Source organism: Perissodus microlepis, chromosome 7, assembly GCF_051167445.1.
Source record: "Perissodus microlepis isolate ML-2025 ecotype Zambia chromosome 7, ASM5116744v1, whole genome shotgun sequence".
Lineage (NCBI taxonomy): Eukaryota > Metazoa > Chordata > Actinopteri > Cichliformes > Cichlidae > Perissodus > Perissodus microlepis.
In genome coordinates, this window is record NC_140467.1 from 30,038,082 (window position 1) to 30,055,683 (window position 17,602).

General features: G+C 40.2%; 1 protein-coding gene across 4 annotated transcripts in view; it reads left to right on the forward strand.

The window, feature by feature from the left end:
• The window catches only part of dcc (DCC netrin 1 receptor), a 356,620-nt gene that overhangs the window by 245,037 nt on the left and 93,981 nt on the right, over nucleotides 1-17,602 (forward strand). For all 4 annotated transcript variants that reach the window (XM_084934587.1, XM_084934589.1, XM_084934590.1 and 1 more), the window contains 4 exons: nucleotides 2,427-2,568; nucleotides 5,063-5,173; nucleotides 6,530-6,724; nucleotides 10,004-10,099. In XM_084934587.1, coding sequence (XP_084790713.1) covers nucleotides 2,427-2,568; nucleotides 5,063-5,173; nucleotides 6,530-6,724; nucleotides 10,004-10,099 — 544 coding nt within the window. The remainder of the gene's footprint in view (nucleotides 1-2,426; nucleotides 2,569-5,062; nucleotides 5,174-6,529; nucleotides 6,725-10,003; nucleotides 10,100-17,602) is intronic.

The following is a 17,602-nucleotide window of genomic DNA, read 5'->3' on the forward strand; positions in this document are numbered from 1 at the left end:
AAATTCCAGTCTAACAATAAAGAGAAATAACATAAATACGTAACTAGAAGAAGATATAGTCTGAGGTTAGTACAGAATCTTTAGATTTCTAGATGTTTTAGATCCCTTAGTTTAAAGTTTTTCACCTTATTGTGTGGTAGTTTTAATATTCAATGCATATAACTGAGGTTTGATCACATCTTGTATGCTTAATAAACTAAATGAACAAAGCAAAAACATGTTTTAATTTGGGATATTTTACATACGCATTTGTACTGAGGATAAATTATCTTTATAACTTTATACGCAGGCTAAACTTGCTAAACTACTAAGCAGTATATTTGCTGTGTCTGATCTCTACAGTAGGGGAATTTAATTAAAAGTCACATGACCTATAATTCTGACTGAGGGTAATGATGTCAAAAACAAGCCACGGGGGATTATTTTATCCAATACACATCATTTCCTCCTTCCGTTAAATTTCTAAATATCCTCCAGTTTATCAGTTTAAGTTGGGATTTCTGTTATTATCAGTTACACCCACATGTATCAGGTGAACGTCTGAAAGAGATTTATATGATGAGAGAAAAAAGCAACGGAGACACAGAGAGGATTTTTCTATTCTAATTCATTAATCTTCATTCATTAATGTTCAGCCCACCTGACACACACACACACACATTCTGGGTCACACTGAGTATATCAGCAGGCTGGTTGATGGCAGCTGCCTCACAGAGCAGAGCACACTGGGGGCCAGGCAAACATCTGTTGTGTGTGAGCATGCGTGTGTGTGTCTGTTTGTGTGTGTCAGAGGTGGGTTGTTAACATGCAAATAAAGCAATTAAAATTCATGCGACACACACCCAAACACACACAGATACACACTCACACACGTGCAAATTGAAATAGAAACACAACAGAAGCCAGATGAGCTTCTCTGTTGATTGCTGATCAGATTTGCATGCAGACCCTTTTCACACTCTCCTGCGATGAACACCAATACTTCCAGAAATTATGCTGTATTTATGTGTTTGTGATATATTTTGACAGCATGCAGTTGAAGTTCCACCCTCGGGATTATTTAATATTTTATTTGCCCATACATACAGAGTAGAAAGCACTTTGTAATTCCCAAATCCATGGAGCATATCACAACCATGATATCAATGTAAAGATCATACTGTCACGTCAACCTTGGTATGCCTCTAGATAATTAATACTCCATGTGAGCTGGTGAGGGTTAAAGCTGAAAAAACGAGTCTTTAATGTTCTTTTTTAAATTCAGATTTTAAAAGTTAATTCGGACATGGACTATTAAACTGAAAGCCACATTATTGCTCTGATAATAGGTCTATAATTTTTGTACTAAATTTTATGTTGGTGGTTAGAAATGATTCTGAATTATTACCCAAAATTAAGAGATTTTAAATCTACATTAAATGACCCAAACTGCCCATAAAAGCTGTAAATCAAACCACATAGAGACAAAAATACCACACCAGAAGCGAGCAACAAAGGCACAGAAAGTGCGATTCAAAAATGATTACAAACACATAATTTGGACTACACATTAACCCAAATCATTCAAAAAGAGTTGTAAAATGTCCAGAAACAGGTGAAAAAAGAGACAAACAGCAACTACCAATGAGCCCAACATGCTCACAAAGTGATGAATAGGGATTATAAAGAAATCTAAAAAGATACAGTGGGATGCAGAAGAATTTTAAAGAAACAGAAAAAATACATACTACAAAATATATAACTATACTTCCTAAATAACTGGAACAAATTCTGATGGGCCTTAGGACTCTAGATGCATTGCCAGGTTTTTGTAGCTACATGGATTAGGGGAGTGGCTCGCTTAGCATCAGTCACCAAAGCAATCAGTGTCTCTTGCGCTGTCTTGCCTCCTGCTCTCGTGGAGTTGTTTGGACTTGTTTGATTTATGTAATTTTCTTCTGTGTGATCTCCATATTTTGTCCTTCTTAATGAGTCAGGGTCATGACAATGGAAAACAACTGCAAAGGTGCACAAAGTTGCTTCAAAAAGACTCACAATGACCTCAAAGAAGTTCAAGACACAATAGAGAGACCCATAAAGAGAACCAATTCGATTCAGTTCAGTTTTATTTATAAAGCACCAAGGTGCTTTATATTGTAAGGTAAAGACCCTACGATAATAGAGAGAAACCATCAATAACCAGAAACAAATCAAACGAACACCTTTGAATAAGTATTTGTCCACAGTGGGAAGAAACTCTCTTTTAACAGGACGAAACCTTTGGTTTAACCAGGGTCAGGACAACCACGCAAGACATTTGCAGGACAATAAGAATCGAAGTGAAACTGTCATATCCCTAATGAGCCACACCTCTTTCTCTATGAACCTCATCACCAGTCAGATGATGTTTGGCACCTTTGTTTACTGTTTTCTATTTTTTTTTCTAGAGCATCAAAGTATCCTGGCAGCCTCCTCCACGCAGTGCCCAGAATGGGATCATCACAGCTTACAAGATCAAATACAGGAAGACGGGCCGGCGTGGAGACCAGGAAGCCATCGAACCCAACAACTTCTGGTACCTGTTCACTGGTAAGTCTCTTCAAACTGGCATGTGATTTGATTTAGTCTGGAAAAGAGAAATGGTTAAAGATGTATCTGCTGTTGGCTTTATAAAACATCACTCAAGCAGGAGCATTTGTTGGGAAATTTAGCACAGAAGAAAGAGAAATATCTTGGCTTTTTTCATGCTCACAGTACTTGTTAGTAGGATCAATTCAGTCTCATCAGGGGGCTGTTAGCTCTCAGAGACTACAATATATCACCAGACTCATCCTTTAGTATTTGCCCTCATTTTCTCTCCCAAATAAATCTTTTAAAGCTGCACTCTTTGTTCTTACAATGACTCTGCTTGTTTGGCCCAAACTACACAAAAACCGCTGTACAAATCTGCAAGACTGCAGCCAGACTGTGCTTTTATTTATATATTATAATATATTTATATATATAATGATTTAATGAAAGCACAGAAGATTGTTTTCACTGAACGTGATGCGAGTCTGACAGTCGGCATGCATAAATCTTCAAACAGAGACAAAGAAGACGTAAATCCTAAAGATATGTGTGTGTGCTTTAATATGTCTGTGGAACTGTCAATTTATTTCTTTACTTTGGTGAAAAACAGCTGCAAGTCTGGGTCTGTGTGTGTGATTGTGTGTCTGCATTCAAACTGCCACCAGCTATTATTTCAATTTGAGGTTTGCAGAATTTGAATGAAACTGATCTTCCTTTTCATTATTTTCCACCGATGGTTATCTTCATCTGTCTGTCCGCATCAGAATTCATTGCCCAGTGGCAGCTCTGCTATTGTGTGTGTGCGTGTTTGGAATCTGATCCGCCTGCTGCAAGCCCGGCCGTCAGCAGTAATCACTCCTTTTTATTGTCTGATAATAAAAGACAAATTTAAATTAATAAAATTATTTCTTGAATAAAAAAAAAAAAAAAAACTCAGCTTCTCAGAGGAGGTGAAAAGAACGGCAGATTAAATAAACATACTTAACGCTAACATTAAAACTTTATTTTACTCCATTTATGTAATGACACGTATTACCTAAGCCCCAAATCCAACCATGCACTTTCTTAACCGCTTATCCCACATAGTGGAACAAGCAGTGGGAATTTCAAGGTAAAAAAAATCTGTTTCCTTTTTTGAATGAGAATGATTAAATATTCTTCAGAGTACTGTCTTCTCAAATGTCTGCATAGTTGTGGTACGCATGACATGCTAGGTTTACTTGGCCATGTGTGTACTGGGCATCATTGTCACAGTTATTTAACACTTCTGAACTCGGCTCCTTAATAGACTGCAACAGTCTGAGTGTTCTGATATCAGGCTAGATGGCTTAAGTGGTCCAATCATACAATCTGACAGCAGCACAGATTTAATCACTCTGGTTTCTGGTAGCTTTTATTTGTTGTACTTTTTTGTAGCCTTGCTCAATTCCTCCCCTCTGCGGCAGTAACGGTAACACCAGCTCCCACTTTAGTTAATTAGCGTGAGCTACAAAAATGAGAAGGCAAGGCTCCTTTTGAAGCTGAGAGACTCGGCAGACCCGGCTATTTAAGCTGCCAATCTCAAAACCCACACAGAATGCAAGTGGAGTGCAACTCAAATGGTAGACAAGGCCTTAAATTGCCTGAAGCACTAGGAAATTGTTGGTCTTATACAATTCAACACTGTCGGCCTAGGGTGGGTTACAGTGCCAAAAAGACGATCCAAAGGCTACCAGAAAGGAGAGGAAAGAGCTTGCTATCTTTATAGTAACTAAGGTGGATGGAGGGAAAGCGCACAATTATGGTGTGAGCCAACAACAGCACGGTAAATGGTCCACTTGGGAGTCCATCACTAACAGGACCATTACTGACACCGATATTTGGAAGATCTCCCAAGCAAGACTACAACCGGGCCAGTCTGCCAGTAGCAACACTCGACACAGGAAAGAGCAGAACTAGCTGGTTAGCAGCAACTGAATTTTAAAAATAATGGTGAGGGCACTGTCCAGTCGTAAATTGAAATGTTGGCTCAAATGAATGAAAAAGCTCTCGAATCATAAAATAAACTTGGGTAGTGGCCAGTTAAGCTAGAAAGCCTATATAAGACTTAAGGTCTGTCAGAGAGGTCCATTAGAAATGTTGTGGAAAAAAGCACCAAGGCCACAAGTGCAGTGCAGAGGAGCCTTTCAGCATTTTGAATTAGCGTAGGTGAAGACTAGTACACAGCTCCCTGCTACAGTTACCTGTGCTGACATTCAATTGCAAACTTTAAACTTTTATAAAAATCCAAATATTGCAGTTATTCAATTTAAACAACAATCACCACACAGTCGATATGACAGTGAGCCTCAAGTGGCCATTTGAGGATTATCAGTCCTGAAGTAGCACTGGGTCCATATATGACCATTTATGACTGTGACACCATGTTGATTGTGAATCAGTTATAAGCAGCAAACCTGTGTTTTTACAGCCGTACAACAGGAAAACGATGACGGTATAATGACATGCTTTCTCTCTCTTTTTCTCTTTCCAGGTCTAGAGAAGGGCAGTCAGTACAGTTTCCAGGTAGCAGCAATGACAGCAAATGGGACAGGCCCGGCCAGCGATTGGTACACCGCTGAGACGCCAGAGAATGACCTGGATGGTAAAAACAGAGAGTGATAGAGCGTGTGTGTGTTTTTGTGTGCATGTGTGTGTGACAGCGGTGATCTGTATAACAGGATGTAAATACCTCCACTGCCCTAACACGCGCATAAATATTTAACCAGTTAAAGAAGGGTGTCGGGTGGATTGATGGAAGGTTTAGCTCAAGGAGGGGGAAGTGAGAGGAGATGGAATAAAGCGGAAAGAAAAGGAAAAGCAGTCGTCCATGTGTAAGCATATTGAAAACAGAAAGATTTGCTTCATTTAAGCTTAAATACTAATGAATGAGCAGTACATGAACAACGTAAAGAATTTGCACATTTGCATATGAGGGTAGATAAAAAATGTCATTTGAGAGGTTTTTTTTAAATTTGTCCAAATAAAAAACATCTCTTTCTCCCTCTGCTTTCTTCTGAATTATGTAACGGTCACAGAGCTATCTAGCATTCAAAACAACCATAATGTAGTACTGAACAAATTTGTTTGTCAGCAGCTACTCTATAACACCCTCAGAAAAGACATAAGTGGAGGATTTAGTGCTTTAAAGTTAGTCTGTTCTCCTCATTTCCTGTTCTATATTTTTATTCATGGGCTAAAGTACTAGAACAGCTTTGTATGACCCCTGTTATCTTATACTGGGTCTTGGTGCATCCCCTCAGGTTATCAACTATCTGAGACACATTTCAGCCCCAGAATGTATGTTTTGATGGGACATAAGTATAAAAGGTACTCTTTAAAGATAAACTGATAACTCAGTTATAATGGTTACTGTATATTCATAAGCATTAAAACTGTCTTCATATCTGCCTACAGCTACGTTATCGAGAGTTACAAAGCCATTACGAGGCTATAGACAGAAGCAAAAACAATCAGCAGAAACAAACTGGCTAGCAGCTCTGGGGATTTTCGACCCTATAACTCTTAGCAGAATAATTTAAAAAACGATAACCAGCTCAGCACCAGGATGTTCTGGTCAGCAGGATGCTGCAGAGATAAAAACAACAAACACATCCATGCTAACTGTGTTTCCGGGCCGGGACAGAGGGAGACACAAATCTTATTTCGATGGATTATCACTCAATAAAGTGATATGAAGCATCTCCCCCCGAGGACCGAGAGTGCTCTAATCTCATCTAATCTGTTCCCGAGGAATAACACTAAGTGTCAGGTCTTTTTAGGGGTAACAGGGTTAGCATTTGTTACCCACAGCTGCTCTAAGTACCTGCTTCTGTGAGCACTAACAGGGTTAGCTTTAAGACTATTGGCGGTGGTAGAGGTCAGTGATGTACCGATGTCCCCAAACCACAGTGCTGTCATCGTCTTTGTGTCTGACATTTTATTGTTGGTTTGTTTGCAGAGAGTCAGGTGCCTGACCAGCCGAGCTCCCTGCACGTCAGGCCGCTTCCCAACAGCATCATCATGTCCTGGACTCCACCGCTCAGCCCTAACATCCTGGTCAGGGGTTACATTATTGGCTATGGAGTAGGCAGTCCCTACGCTGAGACGGTCAGAGTGGACAGCAAGCAGAGATACTACTCCATTGAAAACCTAGGTATGAAAGTGGCTGGAGTGACTTCACCTATAGTTTGCTAAGAAAATGGATACCATTTTCATCCAGGACACATTCAGCCTACATTACCCGCCAGCTAGTGCCAACAAAAGGAGACAAAATAGACCTTCCAACTGAGAGCTGTGCTTTCAAAGTCTGATTTACTGCAAGCAGTGAACAGGTTTAATATTTGAGGCCAAAACAGGTCACCATTTCTTATGGATCAACATAATTTTTCCTGCATTTTCATTACAGCTCAATGTACTGAAACAAAACGGTGACATATGCTGATAAATCATGAATATTCATAAAGCGTATAATTGTTACTGACCAATAAATACGTGAATATCACTCTCCAAAACAGAAGCACAAACATCTTGGGCAGTCTGCACCTCAAAGCAGGACTGCAGAGGTGATTGAGAGGTCCATTTCACTGCCTCAGATTAGTAAGGGGTGGGCTAGCAGATTGGACAGTCTATAGCTCTCTGTGCTGGGTACTCAACTGTTTTCTCCTGTTTTTGGTTAGACAGGGAGCTCACCGCTCCCACTGTAATTAAGGCTCTACTTAAATTCTTTTCAACATTTGGTCTGCCTAGAGTTGTTCAAACCGACTAAAGCAGCAATTTTCAGTCAAAACTGTTCAAGCAGACTTTACAATTATAGAATTTACTTAGTGAGTCAATCAGACTCACTAAGTTCCTAACTCCTGTATCCAGATAGATGAGTGATATAAAACTTCATCCCTGTGCAGTTGTTATGAAGGCTGAAATTATCCATAAAGACCAAAACTGTTATCAGTAAAAGGCTGTATACATGTTAATTTCTGCTGTAAAGTTGGACATTTTAACATTGGAGTCTGTGTTTATCAAAACGAGCCAGAAGATAACAACCACAAAGGAGGTGGTTGTTGTTTTTTATTTCATCCTGAGAGGCTGCTTGGCTTATTTTTACTGTAGAGGCACTCTTGTGACACAAGTTGCTCATTTTTATAGGCTATTCACCCTTTTACTAAAGTCAAAGTTTGTTAAAATTCAATCTTGCTTCCAAAGAGAACATCTTAGAGTATGAGATTATCCACATCCAGTGGGAACCGTCTTAATGTAAAGGCTCTTATTTGACTGTGATTTTACATACACATACACAAAAAGCCCATTAGGACAAAGTATCACAGTTTGGGTGAAAAGTTTTGGATATTTAGATACTGAGACTGTGTAAAACAACTAATGTGGACAGAATTTTACTTATTTCAGCAAAGTGTTCATCCTTTAGGAGCTAGGTGCCTTACCGTGAATTTAGGATATTCTGGATCTACTTAGTGTCTGGCTAAAGGGCAAACTGGCAGAGCTGTAGGACACCTGATGCAACACCAGGCCTCATAGCCAGAAACACCTGCAGTCATAAGCAGAATATTAATCACCAATAGTTTCCATCACTGTCAGAACCTTTTTTCATTTCTTGTCCTTCCTCTTATCAGCGCCAAAATAATTCATCATGTCATGGCATTTCCAGCATGCTTATCAACAGCACCTACTTAATAAGTTCATCCTTCATAAATCCAGCTGCTCCTGCTGACAGCGTGCCAATATTGACACACAGCGTTTGCCTCTTCCATTAATTCATTATGAAGATGAAATCCCCCCATTTAATTACGATCAATAATTTAAAAGAATTTAATAAGAAAGCTGCTTGAGGTGGAAATCTAATTGTGAAAGGTCGAAAAAGAGAAAACATCCTCCCCAGTGAGCGCAACAACCAATTTGCATGCCAAAGAAGACAATAACAAATAGGGTGCAATTTTATATGCGGCTGAGAATTCCCATCTCAGGTCTCATAATGGAGGAGTGATGGAAAAAATAAAATCGGGCCGTTGTGTTGCATACACACGTGGGAGTGAGTGCACATATGTACACGGTATTTATAATTCATAGCGATCATTAATTCATGCGTCTGGGGAGCGGAGCTGCCGTGTTTGCCTAACTGCTGCGAAGGTTTGGCGCAACATGGTGAGAACATGCAGCATCATCACGCGTGACCGGCTGTGGCAGGATGAGCCGCTGCATGATGATGACTACAGATGTCTGCGGCAAGGGTGTGGCTAAGCAGGTGGTTTTGACTTGGCCACTAACCCTGCCAAAATTATTTGTCACATCAGTGGAACTGTGGGCAGAAAATATGTGGGAAAAATAGAACAAAATAATCTAAAAAATGCAATTATATGTAGTGGAAGCTCTGACAGCTAGTTATGACTTCAAAACAATAAAGTTCTAAAAACTGAATCCCCCTCATATTCCTCATGGTGGTTTGGTCCACTGCCTACAATTCTGTAAGTCCTTTGAAAATTTACAACAAAGGATGCGTGAGACGATTTTCTTTACTTCTGCCACTCAGCTCAATAAAACATAATTTAGTTAGAGCTACTGTTGTCACTGGGAGATTGATATTTACGCCAGCAGCAATTTATATTTGGCAGCAGGACTCTCTACTAAGAGCTCTCCAGCCTTTCATGTGCATATGTGGAACGTTGGAGAGCAAGCATGACAAGCAAAACCCACAAAATAAAACAGGTCAGGGATCAATCATCACAAAAAACATGACATTGATAAAGTGGGTTACCAATTGGCTTGCAGGTGCACCGCTGCACCGTTGACTTTGTGGCCCAAATAGAAAGGAATGTTTGACCTACACGACCAACTTGGCCTTGATTGTTGCTTCTTTAGTTCAGCCACACCTGCCTTATATGGACCAGATGAGGCATTTGGACCACGTCTGTCCCACAAACTCTTTGCTTAAACTAGTCAAAGCCAGTTTATGCCATTTAAACCACATGTGAACAGTAGGACACTTCTGACTGCGCGTCTAAGGTATTCTAGGTTAGGCCCAAATGTGTCATCACCTCATTACTGAATCTTGTGCTTTTGAGTTATACCAACTGATAACATGGCAGTCCCCCTCTAACACCTCATTTTAAAAATCCTGTAACATTTGCAGATTTCAAGTCCTGCATCTTCTTGAAAAAGTGCAGCTTTCTGTGTTTACTGTCAAACTAGAGAAAAGTTACAGTCACTGAGCAGGATTTAGCTAAAGACTTGTGTTCATGTTGAGTCACTTCTGTCAAACTAGTCTTGACCTTTCCCCGCTTACTTTTAATGATTCTTCCTTTAAGTAGACCCTGCTGAAACACATAGAAGACAGCAAGCAATCAGTTGCATCTTAACATGAGAATGTACTGTGGCAGATGCCATTTAAAATGACTCGCTCTCTCTCCGTCTTTCTTCTCCTCAGAGCCAAGCTCGCATTATGTGATTTCCCTGAAGGCTTTCAATAATGCTGGGGAGGGAGTCCCTCTGTACGAGAGCGCCGTCACTCGATCCCTGACAGGTAGGATCACTCACCAAGCGCCGATAACAATCCTAGTAATCTGTGTTTACAGAGCACTAAGGCAGCAGATTTGATTAATATATAATAACATGCCAGTGCATAACATGAGGCTTATATTAGCAGTATTAGCTGTATCACTAGATGGAGCATATGTGTCCAACATTATTAGTAGCTTTTTGGGCATTTTAAGCCTTAGCATTAGTAGTTGTAGCTGAAATTATTAACTTCAGTGGAAGTAGCAGTAGCAGCCATTGTAGGAGCAAGTAGGATTAATAAATTCAAAATTCAAATTCAAATTTTATTTGTCACGTACACAGTCATACACAGTACAATATGCAGTGAAATGCTTAGACAACTGCTCGTGACCTAAAGAAAAAAAGAAAAGGCTATGAATAAGATAGGAAATAAATATGAAAATTAAAAAGGGTAAATTTAACTAGGAAGGAATAAAATAAAATATAAAAATTAAAGTTAAAAATGAAATAACTGTACAACACAAATTAGAATGAAGGGTACATTTAACTGGGAAAGAATAAGATAAAAATATATAAATTAAAGTTGAAAAATAAAATAACTGTACAACAAATACACAATACACAGTATAGAACTATATAAGAATGTATGAAGAAATATATATATATATATATATATATATATATATATATATATATATATATATATATATATATATATATATATATATATATATATATATATATATATATATATATATATATATATATATATATATATATGACAGGTCCTGCGTGATGTGAACTCCAAGGTATTTGAAGCTGTCCACTCTCTCCACTGGGCACTCGTTGATGACGGGGGTCTGGTAGTTCCTCTCCTGCTTAGTGCTGAAGTCCACTATCAGCTCCTTTGTCTTACTGACGTTTAGAAGGAGGTTGTTCCTCTGGCACCAGTTCTCCAGATTCCTAATCTCCTTCAGGTAGGCCGTCTCGTTGTTATCAGAGATCAGGCCCACCACGACGGTGTCGTCAGCAAACTTGATGATGGTGGTGGAGCTGGTAGTGGCCACACAGTCATATGTGTACAGAGAGTACAGCAGGGGGCTCAGAACACACCCCTGGGGGGCTCCAGTGCTGAGAGTGGTGGAGGCTGAGACATGTCCGCCCATCCTTACTGCCTGTGGTCTGCCAGTTAGGAAGTTGGAGATCCACTGACACATAGATGAGCTGAGTCCCAGGTGCTCCAGCTTGGTGGTGAGTGTGGAGGGAATTATGGTATTAAATGCAGAGCTGTAGTCTATGAAGAGCATTTTAACATAATTCCCCCTTCTAGTGTCCAAGTGAGTAAGTGATGTGTGGAGGAGATGAGAGATGGCATCGTCTGTGGAACGATTTGGACGGTAAGCGAACTGTAGTGGGTCCAGTGTGTCTGGTAGTGAAGAAATGATGAAGTCTCTGACCAGGCGTTCAAAGCACTTCATCACTACTGAGGTGAGGGCTACAGGGCGATAGTCATTGAGAGAAGCAGGGTGGGGTTTCTTCGGGACAGGAACAATGATGGACTCTTTAAAGCATGTGGGGATCACCGACTGAGATAAAGAGATGTTGAATATCTCAGTGAACACAGGAGCTAGCTGGTATGCGCAGTCTCTGAGGATACGACCTGGGATGCCGTCTGGTCCTGCTGCTTTCCTGGTGTTCACTCTCTTGAAGGCTCTCCTTACTTCATGCTCGGAGATGACGAGCACGTTTCCGGTGCTGGCAGTATCTTCCTGTCTGCAGCCGTTAGCGCTGCTAGCACTAGCATCGTTGGAGTCCTTAGCTGCAGCCTCGAAGCGAGCATAGAAAGTGTTCAGCTCGTCTGCCAGAGTCACGGCCGCGTTCGTCATACCGGTTGTTGGTGCTTTATAATCCGTTATTGTCCTTAGTCCCCGCCACAGGCTCCTAGAGTCACTCTGTTGGAGTTGTGACTCTAGTTTCCTCCCGTAGCGCTGCTTCGCCTCTTTCACCGCCTTCCGCACGTTATATGACGCGGCTTTGTACGGGTCCATGTTCCCCGTCGTGAGTCCCGTGTTGTAGGCAGTGGTGCGGGATCTCAGAGCGTCGCGGATGGTTTTATCCACCCACTGCTTCTGGTTGGGAAACGTTGTGATAATCTTTGTCTCCACGGTATCATCCGCTAGTTTCCCGATGAATCTCACAACCGCTTCCGTAAACACGTTGACATCATCATCGTTACACTTACACTTTTACATCATATTTTGCTTACTGTAATAGCCCACCTATCAAAGTGGACACACACCTAATCATGCAGAGGTTTAAGTCCAGTTACTGTTTGAACAGGTGAGTAAGATGAAGATTGTAGCAGGTTGTAAACATGTTTGCTTTCGCTCTCTTTTGGAGCCAGTTCGAGTGGCCACTAGAGAAACTGTGGAAGGTTTTGGCACTTCCACACTGGCCTCATTTTTGAGTGCTTGAGGCTGCACCTTGATCAATATCCAAGTCAAACTCATGACTGGGAAAATCAAACTTTTTGAAAAGCTGATATATCTGACTTTGTGCTTTTAAACACTGAAGGAGGGGCTAAAGCAAGCACACAGAGATGTCTTTAATCAAATTTTTTTGCTGTTTTGTTTGCAATTTCTCTTCCCGGCATGTTTGAGCCGATGCTAGTGAAACCAGTGTAGTTATGTTTTTGATTTAGAAGAGGCATTTTCTAATAATTAGGCTTCAATCTGGATGTGAAGTCCTGAAATATTAATGCCGAAGACTCTGCTAACATGTAACTCCACAGCCTTTGGTGTGTTTAACATGTACTGTAGTTATATTTGTTTATATATTGATTGATATAATGTTTGATGGCTTATACCCATGCCTTTACTATATGTGTGAGTGTGTGAAAGAGAGAGAGACTCATTAGCTGTCCCTGCAGACGATGAGCTGCAGAAGTGAGATAAATGAAACACATCCAACTCAGAGCCAAGTTTCATCTTATGAATTAAACAGCTGGCCCTTCTCTGCACGCCCAGCAGCCTGCAGCTGACATAAATCCTTTATAACTCTCATAAAACGGTTCTACCCTCATGATGTGATGATAGTCACAGGAAAAACCAGCAGTGGAGAAAACTTGGCTCACCAAAGTTTCTTAACCTTCAGTGCTGGATGTTTTTGTGGCGAAACTCACAACGAGGTTATTTTTAACTTGTTGTCTTTGATTGAGATTTCTTTAAGAGAGGAAGGGAGAGGCGGTGGATGGGAGATAAGGGTCAGATGTGGATCTCATACAGAGAAAAACAGAAGAAAGGGTCGCTGGATAGAGAGACATTTCATCAACTTTAATGAAACCCCATGGAAAGAGTATGGAGGCAGAAAAATAGATGACCAAGAAGGGCATAAAAGTCCAAAAGAAGAGACAAAGGATCGGGCATGGTCATGTTTACAGTGATCAATACTTTATCTCTCTGTAGTTCTACAGACGTACAATAAAAAGTTAATTTTTTATAGCAATATAGGCACACCTGCAATTCTGCAGAGATCTGTAAACACGCCTGGGGTTCTGTATTTGTAAACACATCGAGAGACCTTTTAAATTACACAAACATATTTGGTCTTGTGGAGAAACACATAAGGAGATGTATGGATATTTGATAAACACCTGCGGCTGTAGAGATATTGTTGAAAACGTCTGGAGTTCTGCAGTAATGCATCTCCACATGTGGAGCTTTTTGGACATTTCTAAACACACCTGAGTGTCTGAGAGAGTGGAGGACATCTGTAGATCCGTAGAGAGTTGTAAGTACATCTGGAGGTTCTCTTGGCATATGTAAACACATCTGGACTCCTATAGAGATACACCAACACATGTTGATTTATGAATATGTTGGCTAAGTAGTAGTACACACTTCAGCACTTCCAGAGGCTTTCTGTAGATTGGTAGACTTACTGGCGTTCTGCACTGATTGTACCTGAAGATCTTTACATGTAGATAGGTAAGATCAGGTTTTCTGTAGACACATTTGGAGTTCTCCATAGATATATAGCTAAAAATTTCAACAAGTGCAACAGGTCTCCAGTTGTCTGAAGGAATCTCTGGTTATCTAGACAAGAATACATATCTGTATTCTAGAGATTATAGGACATCCTGAATGGGGATACTGTCCCAAGATATGTAGACATCTTGAGTTTCATAGAAATACAGACACACTGAAATGTTGCATTGGTACATGTACTGCAGATGTTTCTGAGATTTGTCAACATGTTTACAGTCTTTCTGAGACATGTTGAGCTTCATAAAGATTCAAAACCATGTAGGGTTATTCTACATGTTTGAGGACACATCCAGAGTTTTGTTAGTAATGCATAGACACCGTGAGTTTTCTAGAGACATGTAGAAACATCTGGAGTTCTTTGGATCATACATATATGATTTTCAGCAGATTTGAAGACATGCCTGTGGTTCTTTAGAGATTTGTGGATATGCTAATGTCAACCAGAGAGTTCAAACACACAAAAAAATAATTTTACAGATTTTATGAGTTCTCTGGATATAGAAACATCTGGAACCCTTGGTATCTGGGAGATTCCAGAGTTTTCTGGAGGAATGTAGCATTTTTTAGAAATGTGCAGAGACACATCTTATAATCTAGAACTCCTAAGATGCATCTTGAGTTTTAAAGACCTGCAGATTTGTAGACAGAAATGGAATAATCTAGAAATTTGTAGACAAAAACTTAGAATTCCTGAGATTCGTAGCCCTATCTGAAGTTTTCTGGAATCTCACAGAAACATCCAGAGTAGAGATACATATACGTAGCTGGAGTTTTGCACTGATGCATACACAAAGCTGGAGCTCTTCAGCGATGCACAGATACAGGTGGAGTTCTTTACAGATATACAGTATAACATGGCGTTGCAATGTGACAGTCAGGAGTTGATAAGCCGAGACCCTGAGGGCTGAGATAGAAACTAAACCCATTACTGTTCTGCCAACGTCGTCAACAGTGACACACAGACACACCTACACCCGCACACACACACTGTCTGTGTGTCCTGTCATGGCAGCAGCCTGCTGGAGAGGCTTCTTCTTCTTTTTCTTTCTCTCTCTTTTTTTTTTTTTTACGAGAGCTTTAAAAAATGGCTTGTTAACGGCGGGATCCTCGTTAATATACTGCCTCGTCCTCGCCGCCTGCACACTGCAGAACTGATCCCTAACCAACTGCCATGCTACCATTTAATCAACGACTGGAGGACCGCAGAGACAGGGAGACAGCGAGAGAGATGATGGGATGGATAAGAGGATAGTGGGAGAAAAAAGAATGGAGAGGAAGGAAGAAGTAAATACATGAGGGACAACGTAATGGGAAGAGAGAAGTGAAGAAGGAACAGAAAGTTAGAGCAGGAGAAAGGAAGGAGGAAAAGCAGTAAGGGAAGGTAAGAGGGATTAGAAAGGATGAAGAAATGTGAGAATACAGAAGAGGACTTTTGAGAGAAAGGAGGAGAAAAGAGAGAAGAGTGCAGTGGGGGTGGAGGAAGAGGCGTGTCCTTTATCCTCATCAGTATTCTGTCCTGACTGGAGCTTTATTGTGATGCTGGACGACCAGTTTAACCACGACACCGCCTGGTGCAGCTCGCCCCGCAGCTCCAAACACCTCCTCGATCAATTTCTCTCTCTCTCTCTCTCTCATGGCCTGCAGCTGCACATCAGATGTCAATGTTGATTTTCTCGTTTACACTGCAGATGCAACAGGATGAGCCCGCGTCAGCTCCCACAACTGATGCTACCCTCATATGAACTCGCACAGAGAGTTTCAACCTGCGATACCATCCAGTGGTGTAAACCATAGTGATGCAGTAAAGCTATTTGACTTGTCATCAAATTGAAATAATATTACTGGGAGTGGGGTTTTGTTCTTTTTTTCATTCTGCAATATTTCCAACTCAATTTCTTGGACTCTACCAGAGTAGCTCTGCATTAATTACAGTTCAAAATAATCTATCTTTGTCTTATAAAGACTTTGGTGCTGCACCTTAGTTCACCCTTTGTCTGAAATAAAGTCCTGTTCCTCTCTTTTCGTCTACTTGCCTCTGATTGGCTATCTCTTAGGAATGTAGGGCTTTTAGCAGCAGGTGGGTGGGGCTGCCTGAGATGACCATATTAGGGTGTCCTTATTCAATGACATGACAAAAACTGTCAAACCAAGTGTTTAGAACAGTTTGAAGTTTCTGTGTCACAGGAATTACTTCTAAATATTTTAAACTTGTTTAATTTTATCATCAAATCTTTGTAACAAAATGTAAAACTTTAATATTATTTTCATAGCTTTTTCCATGTATATGAAAAAAAATTATTTTCCAACTGAACTTTTTTAATACTCTCAATGTCAACAGTATTCCCTTACTAAAAGAAGCTGGTCTCTATACTGGTGACATCCACATATCACAAATCTACTAATCCAGTCCCTAAAAGGTATTTGGAAACATAAGCCACACTTTAAAAGTTATTAGTGTAAAAGCAAATTTAGTAAGCTTACCTTATATTTGGCTCCTTTTGGAGACCTTTCTATGTTGGCACAGCTCTATGTGGAAAGCTGGATGACTGGAGAGCAGTTATTGTTATTGACTAGGTCAGACATAGCACCAAAAGGAGGAGCAGAGGTGGAGGCAGGTGTGGCTTGCAGATGCATACCAATTGTGTACCAGAAATCCTCTACTTCCTGTCAGCTCTTTCTTTAAAAAACAACATTTTTATGGTAGCTATGTGGCATAAAAAATATCGATCTGTTGCACTGTTATATGAAAATGTAAGCTCGAGATTTGTTTGTTCTACAAAGAGATCTACTTTTATCTTACTGTAAGGCTTATTTCTTTCAGTAGCAGACACTTTGCTCTCTTTTTCTGTGTGTGTCTGTTATTTATTTCATGATTCATGCACAGCTACTATAATAGAGTCCAGAAATATACAAATATGTGTCTGGAAATGAGCATAATAAGTATTCTTCTATGTATCACATGGATTTAATAATTTCATTAAATTAATAATTTGAAGCACTCTTGTTCTTGTTACATTAAATGTGGCTGCAAGAGAAGACTTTATGCATTAAAACCAGACCACTGCTGGGTATATGGTTGTAAATACATGGATTCGGTAGAATCACTACTGATCAGTGTGTCAGTATAAGTAATGGAGGTAGTTTTGTGGTAGCCAGCTTAAATCTATAGCCCAGTTTGACTCCTCACGAAGTCCAGATAGTGTAGGTGGAATTTGAGGACTGTTAATCTGAAGCCCGAGGAGACAGTGCAGTGTGAGCAGATGTAAAGTTCAAAAGGGTTTGTTCGAGTTACACTTCTAAAATCTGTGTGTGTGGGTGTCAGACAGTAAGTGTGCTCGGTGAAAAGATGTTCGAATCATGAAAAAAAATACTGCAGAAGGACAGACAAAGATCAGCTTTCTCTCGTCTTATTTTCTAAAGGTAAGTGTGAATAGAATGAGAATAAGAAAAGCACTCTCAGCTGGAGCTGACTGTCCTCTATT